The following is a 12,195-nucleotide window of genomic DNA, read 5'->3' as shown; positions in this document are numbered from 1 at the left end:
AACACGTTTGTTTAATTTACTCCGCACACATTTGATCAGGTATCTCAGATGGCCAGCTACTTTGAGCCATTGATCATGGCAGCCATAGGCACAGCGTCTAAGATCGTCAGCAGCCAACAGCAGATGGCTGTCTTGGACCAGACCAAAACCCTGACCGAGTCGGCCCTGCAGATGCTTTACACTGCCAAGGAGGCTGGAGGAAACCCCAAGGTACTGAAGCTAGCACTCGTCATATTGGGTCCTCTGGAGAAGCTGGTTGAGGAACATGGCCAAATGACTCAGCATTAGCATGAATTTACCCTTGTAGAAAAACAAATTTCCCCAAAGTTGGTCTTTTATGAATAATCCAAATATATTTGAAGAATTTCTGTCGGGTTTCGTTCACCTCACAGCACTGAAACTTAAAGTAACCAATAATCTGTAACTAACAGCTGATGCTGGTGATTTGTCAGAGTTCATTTGACCTGATCTCAGCTCAGATTCTCCCCCTTGAAAATATAAATGCCATATTACATAATTTTGGACCATTGTTGTTACTACTATAGATATAGATATAGGTAACTCTTCTACTCTTCTTTGCTTCCATGTTGGTCATTGAGCAAATGAAGCAAGTAGAGGAAGGGTTAGAGGAAGAAAAATCTTGAAAACACAGTTGAATGATTTGGAAAAGGTTTAAGAGAGATGCACAAGATTTTATGAACTGGATCTGTTTACGATTAGAATGACAAATGGGACAAAAACAAATGGGCAGTTGTCATCTCCTGACCACCGCACAAGAGAGTTGATCCAGTGATCCAGGACATGCAAGAGAATCGTCCCATTTCCAAGGGTTGATGCTTTCAAACTGAAAGTTGATTTAAGGCATTACTTTCCTATAGAAACATCCTCAAGAAAAGTCTGTCTTTGTACCACCACATGTACCTGCAGCAAAATGGTAGAAAGAGATGTCCAAGAGAGCACACAATAAAATCAGTGTGTAAGAGAAAAATGCTCTAGAAGAACTACACTGGAATCCAAAGATGATCATATAACAAACAAAGCACTACAGGTTATGTGGCAGAGGCGATGATACAATTGAACACTACACATTTTGATGAACAGTCTTATCTTCTAGAGAGGATGGGAATAGGATTTTGCTGGTACACTTGTTGTTTTGTTCATACCAACTTATTATTTCTAGCACTGAATCATAATTGGAACCACCAAGTCAATTTATGGATTCTCCTGTCTTATTTAACTGATTCCAGATGTCACTATGTCTTTGATAGTGACCTCTCCTTTAAAACATAATTCACAAGCACGTCAAAAGTCTTGCCTTTCCTCTCTTGTGCTGATCTTGAGAAGATCGTATAAGCTTTTATAACGTTACATGTTGAAATGTTGCATTTTGCTGTAGACGAAAACTATCTCCGACCTTCTTTGGCTTAACATATTCAGAGAGACGAGATCACCTTATGTTCTGTCCTCTCTTCACTAGTTACTTACAATGCATGCTTTTAAAAAAGCCTTTTATTAATATAAGCCCAATGTTTTATTTTACCACCTGCACTACTTTTTATATGGCCATTGTTTGAATGGTCTGGTGGAAAATGTTAAATGTCTTTTCCTTTCTCCAGGCAGCACACATGCAGGAGGCCCTGGAGGAGTCAGTGCAGATGATGAAGGAAGCAGTAGATGACTTGGGTGCCACTCTGGCTGAGGCAGCCAGTGCAGCAGGTGCTGTGGGTGGCATGGTGGACTCCATCAATGGTGCAATCAATAAAATGGAAGACACGCCTGCTCTTGAGCCTGAAGGCACCTTCGTGGACTACCAGACTACCATGGTCAAGACAGCCAAGGCCATAGCTGTCACTGTGCAGGAGATGGTAAGTTTTGATAGTCATCCAATGGCCTAATTAGTTCCGGTGACTGAAATAAAGTTGAAGTCCACCATGGGAACTAACAATTCCCATGGTGCATCACCATAGGCAGTTTCTTCATTTCGCCTTTTAAGGCCGCCACTTTCAGTCCAGGGTGCTTCCATTCGGACTCTCCCTTCTCCCCACAGGTGTTCACAAGGTGTGTTACTGCTGTCCTTTCCCCCTGCAATCACAGGGCGTGAAAATACTGCCGTACTTAGACGACTAGCTGACCTGTGCGCCATCCCGGCTTCAGGCGCCACAGGACACTGCTCGCCTTCTCTCACGTGGCCCGGTGGGGCCTCAAGGTGAACATGGAGAGGAGCTACCTGAGCCCTTCTCAGAGCATAACCTTCATTAGTGTGGCCCTATAAGGGCCTGTCTGTCGCCCCAGCTTGTGGACAACATCCCCCACAACCTCTCCCCCTTCCGAGGGGGCAGACGGTTGCCCTACATCCTTTTCTCCACCTATTGGGTAAACTGACAGCTGCCTCAACTGTAGTTCCCTTGGGTTTGCAGATGGCTGAACAGCCTTCACTTGGATGCCAAGTGGCACAGATACAGGGCAATAATAGTATCAAAGCAGTGCCTACTCACACTATCCACATGGAGGGAGAGTGCATATCTGGCAAACAGTGTCCCCATGGGCTCGGTTCCATTCCGCCGGGAGATTGTCACAACAGATACCTGCCTCTCAAGGCCGGGTGCAGTGTGACAGAACAGGACTGCTTGGGGGCAGTTGTCTGCTCAAAGACCGCAGGGGCAGGTCAATGTTCTAGAGCTAGCGCTCAAACACTTCCTGCCATATTTGAAGGGAAAGCATGTGCTTGTCCGGTTGGACAACACCTCTGCTGTGTTTTCACACAAACCATCAAGGGGGCACCAGATCTGCAGAAGTTGCTACGGGGATCACCGTGCCCTTCTGATTTGGGTGGCTCCTCGCCTGACCAGCCTTCGGGCAATGTACCCACCAGGAGAACGGAACCAAGTTGTGGTTTTCCTGTCCTCCACCGGGACAGTGGCGGCTGCATCCAGACGTGTTGTCGACCCACTGCCCCCACTGGGTCTCCCTGACGGAGAGGACCAGTCCTCTGGGTCAAGATACCGTGGCTCACACGTGGCCAGAGGATCTTCTTTATGCCTTTCCACCATTCCCTCTGATCTTGCTAACGCTTGTCAGAGTTATTCCCCGACAGGAGCGACCTGTCGCAACTAGAAGGTCGGATTTGGCATCCCAATCCCTGCCGCCTTCAACTATGGATCTGGCCGTGGGAGGGCCCGACCAGATGCTGAGTGGCTGCATAGAACCAGTCAGACTGACAATTCTGAATGCCAGGGCACGATCTACCTGCCTGCAGTACGAAAACAGGTGGAAGCTGTTCTCTGACTGGTGTGCGGGTCAGAACAAGGTCCCAGTACAGTGCGCCGTGCCTGCTGTACTGAGTTTCTACAGTCCCTCCTAGATAAGGGCCGGTCTCCCTCTACCCTTGGAGTATACGTGGCCGCTATTTCGGGGCAGCATACTAAGGTCGACAATGACACAGGAGAGAGCCACAGACTGGTGTCCCTCTTCCAAAAAAGGGGCTCTGCGATTGCGTCCTCCGAGTGCCCCGAAGGCCCCTGCATGGGACCTACCCTTGGTACTGGACACCTTATGCTTGTCTCCTTTTGAAACCCTGGCACAGGCGGAGCCGAGAGGGCTATCGGCCAAAACGTTTTTTCTCCATGCCGTCACTTCAGCTCAACGTGGGGGCGAGCTGCATGCCCTGTCGGTGAAAGAATCATGTCTGAGGTGGAACTCAGATGGCTTGGGTGTCACTTTGTGGCCTAATGCAGTGTTTCTCCCAAGGGTGTTGACACGCTCGCATATCAACCAGCCTATCCAGCTCACGCAGTTTGACCCCCCCATCGGGAGAGGCGAGGTCAAGGCTGCTGTGCCCAGTGCGGGCCCTCAGAGTTTATGTGGAAGCCACCACCTGCATACGGCGGTCGGAGCAGCTCTTTGTCAGTTATAGTGAGCCTAAGAAGGGCTGTGCTCCTTCTAAAAAACAGCGCCTATCCCACTGGATAGTGGAGGCCATTGCCTATACATACAAGGCGAGCAACCGCGCTCGGCCATCCGGGGTGAAGGGCCACTCTACCAAAAGTGTCTCCTGGTGTGCCTGTGGAGGATATATGTGCTGCAGCCTCATGGGCATCACTGAGCACATTCACCAAACACTACAGAGTTAACGTTGCCACCCCTCACCCACTGGGGAGGGTTCTTTGGCCAATTTCCTCTGCCGGAGCTATACGAGGTAGTTACGATGATTCCTCGTGACTTTGTTGATATAAGTCATCCAGTGTTAAGCACTGCCTCTGGCAGTCAGTAAGGATGAAATAGAACGAAAGTTACCAATGTAACTACGGTTCTATGAATCCTGGATGACCGCCAGAGTTCTTGGTCACTCGGAATCCCGTGAACTCGCGAGTAGATTCCTTAGGACTGATCTCAGGATGACACCGGAACTTGTAGACGACGGGGGTCATCCGAGGTCACAGGTGACTTTGTTGATATAAATATTCGACCTGCGCATGCGCGAAACAGAAGATATCCATTGTTAAGCACTGCCTCTGGCGGTCATCCAGGATTCATAGAACCGTAGTTACATTCGTAACTTTCGCTTTAATGTATAAGATGTGTGGAATGAGGATCAACATTGTGAAAATAGGGTTTAAATGTTGTTGTTTTGTTTAAAGATATAGGGTGGACAGGTTTTGATGTAATTTCATAAACCAGCACAGGATCATTCATGACCAGTGTCGGAATGAGTAACTAGTTATATGTACATGTGTGTTATGTACTTAGATTACAAAATAAATGTAATTATAACCAGTTACTGAGAAAACATGTGTAATTACGTTACAGTTACTAATCAAAATGTGTGTGATTACAAATATATTATTTTTGGTCTAAAGCGAATATATAGAATATTATAACATTCATTCGATCTTAATGAAGTTCTTACTTATTACATTTGAACAGGGTAGCTTGTAATCTGTTCCTCATTACTTTTCAAAAGTAACCTCAACACTGACCAATATTATGTCAAACTAATAAGAACAGGACATGTTTTAGTCATGAAATGTATTATATCCTTTATAGATGTATTGATTGAAGAGTAAATCAGCTTCATGTGAATGAGTGATATATACATAATAACATTTTTTTTCACTTTATTTGTACAGCCCAAAATCACAAATTGGCCTCAGAGGGCTTTACATTCTGTACAGAATACAACATCCTCTGTCCCAGGACCCTCACATCAAAAACATTTTAACAGGGAAAACAAAGCATAAACCTCAGAGAGAGCAACAGAGAAGGATCACTCTATCAGGATGGACAGAAGTGTGATAGATGTCCTGTGCACAGAATGAACGTTCAGTATTGTTTGTTGTTATTATTTTATTATCAGTATTTGTGATTTGTTTCTTTTATAATCTACCTGGTTAAAACCTAACAGATGCACTTGTTATTACTCAACGGTTTCTCTCCTCAGGTGACCAAGTCTAACACCAACCCTGATGACCTTGGGGGATTGGCCAACCAGCTTACCAATGAGTTTGGAAATCTTGCAAATGAGGCCAAATATGCAGCCGTGACTGCAGAGAATGATGAAGTAAATAAAGCCAGCCGTCCTTTGAGAGACACGTCTCGCTTTACATCTTTTTGGTGCCGTTTTTCAAATGTATATCTTTGTTTGTGTCCAGATTGGTTCACATATTAAGAAGCAGGTGGGTGAGCTGGGTTTCAGCTGCACAGGTCTGGTGACCAAAGCTGGAGCTCTGCAGTGCAGCCCCAACGACTCGTTCACCAAGAAAGAGCTGATTGAAAGCGCCCGCAAAGTCTCAGAGAAGGTCAGAGTTCACCCAACCACTCTACGACTTTTTTCACTCACTGTTACTTTACTAGTTAAAATGGAATACCTAAAATGGAAGTAAGTCCAACTTCCACTCATAACTCCTTCTTCTTGCAGGTCTCCCATGTGTTGGCGTCCCTGCAGGCAGGTAACCGTGGCACCCAGGCCTGCATCACAGCAGCCAGCGCTGTGTCTGGAATCATTGCAGACCTCGACACCACCATCATGTTTGCCACTGCTGGGTCTCTGAACAGAGAGAACGCAGAGACCTTCGCTGACCACAGGTACTACAGACCCTCCTGTAAAAGATTTCAGTATCCCTGTAAGGAAAATAGATCATGGCAAGTATGATGTCATAGACAAAGCAAAGAAAAGAATCACTGGGTTGGGGAGTCAACCATATAACTCATTCATTACAATTACATTTCTTGAAGTTAATCATCAGCAATACATTTTTTATTTTATTTTTTATTTGAAAAGACAATTTTAGCACAAAGGAAATTCATCAACTCCATTTTCACTATTTTCATTTCCAGGTTCCCAGGCTGTTAATCTGTCAAATCTAACAGAATTAAACAAATAATTAAAGAAATAAAGGAATACAAAATGCTAAATACATGACCATATTTTAAATTCTACTTTCATTTTATTTATGGCACTAATGTGGTATTGAACTGCAGTTATTGTATGGGTTATTTTGATCTCAAATATAATTGCGCACTATTATGCACAGAAAACATGGTGGCCGTTGGATCCTCGGCATGTCCAGAAAAGTGAAGATAACTTAAAGAGTCATCATCTCTTCTTGGAAGGATATTTGCGCTGCTGTTTTCATATGTGAACCTCTCCAGGACATAGACTGTGTATAGAGATGGACGCTGCGGCTCCACTTCCTCCCACTGCACAAAAATGAAACCAAAATATCACAGATCTGGGTGCTGCCATCTCACACTGATGATGTCATTTGGAGCCAGAATCTGCGTAGTAGTGATTGGGTGATGGAGCTGCAGTATCGAGGTCCCGCTCATACACCCTCCCGACCCAATCACAAGAGGAGCACTGCCACAGCTCGTTAGTGTGAGAGCCACCTAGCTGCTGTGCTTAACTGAGGTTAGCGCCACAGTAGCTGTTTGTCTAGAATGACACAACAACTAACCATGATGTCTATAAATACCTGATGCATGTTTTATTACTCAGACTCCTACGTGTCCATTATGAACAGAAACAAATGAACATGTGAACACACATCAGCGTGATAGGAACTACCTAACTTTTTGTTGGTGGTGAAGTTGCCGGACGACCCTCTCTACCCATTGAGCAGTGGCGGGCCGTCAGGGCCTGCAAGGCCTTCTCTGCTGGCCTAAACAGAATCACAAAGCTATATATATTTAAAAAAAAAAAAAAATCTATTTTATAATTTAATCATTTTTCTTAAATACACTACATGTATTATAATTTATAAAAATATTTTTCCCATTATCTTATTTTCTCATTGCACAGCTACTGTCTTCCTCAGTTGCTCTGCTTCCAGTGCAGCTTGTTTTAAGTAGAGCTTTTATCCAATCAGATTTCACCTCTGTGTCTCTAGGTAAGAAGAGAGGCCGAGGCCTGCAGAGTCTCACCTGCAGCCAGTGCAGATTAAAGTAAATGGGGACGATATTGTTGATTGTCATAGTGTTCAACCAATCAGATCTTTAGTTTGACATGTTGGGCGTATTCTTTGACTATCAGAGCCTGCGCGCCGGCCTATAATGACATCAGCATTACATGCCGCCAGTGTCCTGTGTAGCTTTCCCGCGAGGTACAGAGTGTGCTGTGATTGGTCAGTGGGCGACTATCGTGAAACGAAACTTAACAGCCAGCAGAGGCTGATGGGTAGTGAATCACATCACGTGATGCAGCTCAGCCAATCAAAATGCATTCTGACTGAGTGAGATGCACCATGATAGAGGAACCTGAGCTGAGGAAACACATTGCAGAGCAGTACGTTCAACGCTCAAGTTGTGAAAGTAAAATCCAATGTTAATCTCTCTCTTCTCTGCTTGTCATTAAGGAATGACTGTGGATCCCACAGCCAGACCAGCTGAGAACATTATATTTTCCTGAATTTAGGCTTTTGCATTTTCTAAATGCTCTAGCATTATTCAGACGACTCGTACTGAATGGTTTAATACGAAGATGTACATAGTTACAGCCTTAAAAATGAATAACAGCTGTGGCGCCACAATGTGGTTATAAGATGGTATTTCAGCTGCAGGACAGCAGTGAAGGCCCAGGTATAAAATGCAAGGCCCGCCACTGCCATTGAGCCATTGAGGGACAACACGCTCTACCTTCTGAGCCACAGTGCTGATGTATTACCAAAAGTTGATAGCATTGATTTTTCCTATGTCCTTCTGACCGGGCAGGAGGGACATAAATAATAAATCTTACACCAACAGTTTGGTAAAGAATCTTAAACATGAACAGGAATTACAATTCAAGTGTAAATCAAAACATCTTCACAGCCAGTGCCTCGTCTCAGAGCAAAAAGAACAATTAAAAAATGCAGCAACAAATTTGTCAAAACATTGGAGGAATTTAAATCCCAGACTATAATGTATATAGCATATAATCATAGAATTTAATGGAATAGATCGGCCCCATTGTGTTGGCCTGATAGTGTTATCACTTGCACTATTAAATGCTGTATAATATCATCTGTTATGATATGGCCGTCACAGTTTCATGTTGCTTATTATTGACTTTGTGACCTTTCTGTGTGCAGAGAATACATCCTAAAGACAGCCAAGGCTCTGGTGGAGGACACCAAGCTGCTGGTGTCTGGTGCTGGAGCCAGTCAGGAGAAACTGGCTCAGGCTGCCCAGTCCTCCGTGTGCACCATCACCAAACTGGCTGATGTGGTCAAACTGGGAGCTGCCAGCCTGGGTTCTGAAGACCCAGAGACTCAGGTAGAACAGCAGAAAACATGCCAGCTGTGTTTGTCTTCACTAATCCCCTAAACTGAGGAAAAGTGGATGAAAGGCAACATGTAGAAATAGACTTCTAAGTGCAGCTACAAAATGTAAATGTAAATAACACACAGATGCATTCTTAAAGAAAATTAATAGTAAGGAGAAAAAAAAGTACAAACGGAACAAAAATATATCCAAAGTAAAAATGGAGATAGAGATGCTCATTTTCTCCTAAACAATTTTTAGGTTTAGGGAGCAAGCTGGCGTTGATCTTATTTATGCTGAGTTCTATATATCCTCTTCTATATCCTTGATATCCTCTGAAGGACACACCCTCAACACACATCCAGCACACCAACTAGGACACAACTGCTCCTCTAGGTGTCTAGGTGCACTCACTTCCCCTGTGAGGGCATCACATTAACGTGTAAGGTACTGGTTCTGCATTCTACAGGTGGTCCTGATCAATGCAGTGAAAGATGTGGCCAAAGCTCTGGGCAACCTCATCAGCGCCACCAAGGCGGCTGCGGGCAAGCCTCATGACGACCCCAGCATGCTGCAGCTGAAGAGCTCCGCTAAGGTAAGTCACATGACACGAGATGAAGACGTCCGGAGTGCTGTGCTCCTCCACAGCAGCACTCTGCCTCAGGAAGGGTAGGAATGAGAACAGCTGGACGATCGCTGGGTGAAGTACGAATGTTTGTGGGATTGTGGGATGCACTGGGATGGGGTTTCAGATGCTACTTGACCAGCAGAGAAGCACTTTTGAAGCATACGGACATCTTTAATGGAGCACTCGTTAAGGCTCACATTTTTAATCGTATGTTGCATACCGTTGAACCACACTGCATGTTACATAGAGACTTGAAAACAAACATTTCAACAACAGTATTATTTCAGTGGTATGTCTTCTCTCTGGTAATGCTGTGCATTTTGAAAACATATTTATCACTGTACGATGCATCAGTGAGCCCTTTTCTTTCGCCATCAGTCTGCTCTATAGCCTTATGATGTTATTTGGCTGCTGTAGGTGATGGTGACCAATGTGACGTCCCTCCTGAAGACGGTGAAGGCAGTAGAGGATGAAGCCACAAAGGGGACCAGAGCTCTGGAGGCCACAATTGAACACATCAAACAGGAGCTGGCTGTGAGTACTCACACTCTTCAAATGGACAAATTGTTAATATATCACTGCCAACATTTGGAATAGATGTCATTTTACTACCCTAACCAGTAGAAGAAGCTGTACCTAGTACCAACTGAAGCCAGAATCCTTCCAGCGAGAAGGATTCCCGTTCAGGGCTCCCCGCTGTAGCATCCAGCGGCTCCATTGTTGGATGAAAGAACTCATATGGGTTTTTAACAGTCGCCTGGTTTTTACCACACAGGTGTTCAACAGCTCTGACCCACCACCAAAGACGACCACGCCAGAGGAGTTCATTCGCATGACTAAAGGCATCACCATGGCAACAGCAAAGGCAGTGGCTGCTGGGAATTCTTGTCGCCAGGAAGACATCATCGCCACGGCCAACCTCAGCAGAAAGGCCATCGCTGAGATGCTGCACTCCTGCAAGGTACACAGCAGATAGTCAGCTGTCAAAACCAAAACAAAGAATATTCAGAAAAGTATGGTGGGTTTTATCAAAAGTATAACTGTGGGATTTAGAAATAACATTTTGACATTAAAGTTACAGTGAGGAACTTTTAACTGCTTCTGAAACAGTCTCAGTTTAGTCCTGATCCTCTATAAGACCTCCATCAGTAAAACCAGCAGAGAGAAGATGGTCTATTTCTATTTAGTTAATCTTAATGCTAGTCATCGGTGCCACTGGGTCGGGTCAGATGAAGTCATGCAGGTTCACCAGAAACTCCTTCAGATCAGACTCCAGGGGGCTCCAGCAGAGACCAGTCCACCGTGGACAGACCCAGATCCTCCAGCAGAGACCAGTCCACCGTGGACAGACCCAGATCCTCCAGCAGAGACCAGTCCACCGTGGACAGACCCAGATCTGGCTTCACTGGAGCCTCTGACCTGCAGTCGGTGGAGTCGTGTGCTGCTCCAGCAGCAGCGCCTCCTCCTCCTCCAGGAGCAGAGCTCGTCATTACTGCTCCGCCGATGGGGCCGCCATAATCCTCACAAAATGAGAGTTCCTTGTAACATTAGGAGGATGCAGGCATAATTATTGTTACTTATCACCCATCTCTAACTGGACCGCACTACTTATTGTATCCCTTGATCATAACTCTTTAGCTCACAAATGTTCATAATGTCTGTACTGAATTCTGATTTCTAAACTACACAGTGGTTTTAAAGACTTACCTGTATATTTAATCATTATATTCGCTGTTAAGGAGCTGTGTCTGGACCAACTCACCAACTACATTTTGCATTACTGTAGTGTTTTTCTCCTATCTTTGGTACAAAGTAATATTGGTGTAATATAACATTTCAGTCAGGTTGGTAAAGTTTCTTCTCAACTTCTTAATCTTTGTACCGACCCAAATCCAAAAAATATTTCACAAATTCTTTTACATAAGACCAAATTATTTTGTCTTTATAAACATTACATTTTAACATGCAAAATGGCCGACATACGGTCAGTGTTAGTTCACTGGATTTCTGTCTGTTTGCCCTCTCAGCAAGCTGCCTACCACCCAGAGGTCAGCAAGGAGGTCCAGATGAGAGCCCTGCACTTCGGCAATGAATGTGCTTGTGGGTACCTGGGATTGCTGGAGCATGTGCTGGTGGTAAGACTTCTTTACCCACATTCACGAATACACGCACTGTACTATCAGCAGTTTACAGTGCTCAAAGTAGCAGAAGTAGCTGAAATGAGGGGATGATTAGAATAAACAGCAGTAGCCACTATGAAGAAAAGTGAAAGAACAAATCATTCAAAAAAAGAACATTCAAAAACTCCACAGCAGTATTAAATTACTTCTTTGGCTTTTGGAGGTCCAATTTAAAATACCTCATGTCCCATTTCTAGTGATGTAGCTTTGTTCTTCATTGTGACTGAGGATCAGATCATAAACACCCAACAGCAGGCTCAGTAGAGGTGTGGTTTGTAGGAACAGTTTGTGTATACTGCCACGTCAGTTCAACAATACAGAGAAAGAAGGAGGATGAATGACATCACATCATAAAACACCGTTTCCTCGTAGTGGACAGGCTCCCAGCAGGTGTGACCTGCATTGGACCTGCATTGGACCGGCCCCCTCCTAGGAGTCAGGTGGGGGGCTCCAAAACAAGTAGCTCCGTCCTTAAAGCAAAGCAAAGAACTAAATCAAATAAAGAGCTGGAGGATGGTGAAAAGAGGTGGAGGAAAGAAGAAAAAAGAAAGTACATCATTTTACATGTCCACAAACATGTCTTCCATGACTATAATGTATTATAAACATACTAATAATGCCTTATAATCTGCCTATAACACTGTATAATTA

General features: G+C 44.5%; 1 protein-coding gene across 4 annotated transcripts in view; it reads left to right on the top strand.

Moving 5' to 3' along the window:
* The window catches only part of tln1 (talin 1), an 84,003-nt gene that overhangs the window by 56,422 nt on the left and 15,386 nt on the right, over positions 1–12,195 (top strand). For all 4 annotated transcript variants that reach the window (XM_076079536.1, XM_076079537.1, XM_076079535.1 and 1 more), the window contains exons 41-50: positions 40–210; positions 1,617–1,865; positions 5,438–5,557; positions 5,649–5,795; positions 5,915–6,081; positions 8,565–8,748; positions 9,206–9,331; positions 9,782–9,898; positions 10,140–10,325; positions 11,392–11,499. In XM_076079536.1, coding sequence (XP_075935651.1) covers positions 40–210; positions 1,617–1,865; positions 5,438–5,557; positions 5,649–5,795; positions 5,915–6,081; positions 8,565–8,748; positions 9,206–9,331; positions 9,782–9,898; positions 10,140–10,325; positions 11,392–11,499 — 1,575 coding nt within the window. The remainder of the gene's footprint in view (positions 1–39; positions 211–1,616; positions 1,866–5,437; positions 5,558–5,648; positions 5,796–5,914; positions 6,082–8,564; positions 8,749–9,205; positions 9,332–9,781; positions 9,899–10,139; positions 10,326–11,391; positions 11,500–12,195) is intronic.

The sequence above is a fragment of the Anarhichas minor genome, unplaced genomic scaffold (genome assembly GCF_050575085.1).
Source record: "Anarhichas minor isolate MPS153535 unplaced genomic scaffold, ASM5057508v1 ptg000073l, whole genome shotgun sequence".
NCBI classification, from domain to species: Eukaryota; Metazoa; Chordata; class Actinopteri; order Perciformes; family Anarhichadidae; genus Anarhichas; species Anarhichas minor.
Note: the sequence above shows the minus strand (reverse complement) of the source record. Positions and strands in the feature narration are given on the sequence as shown.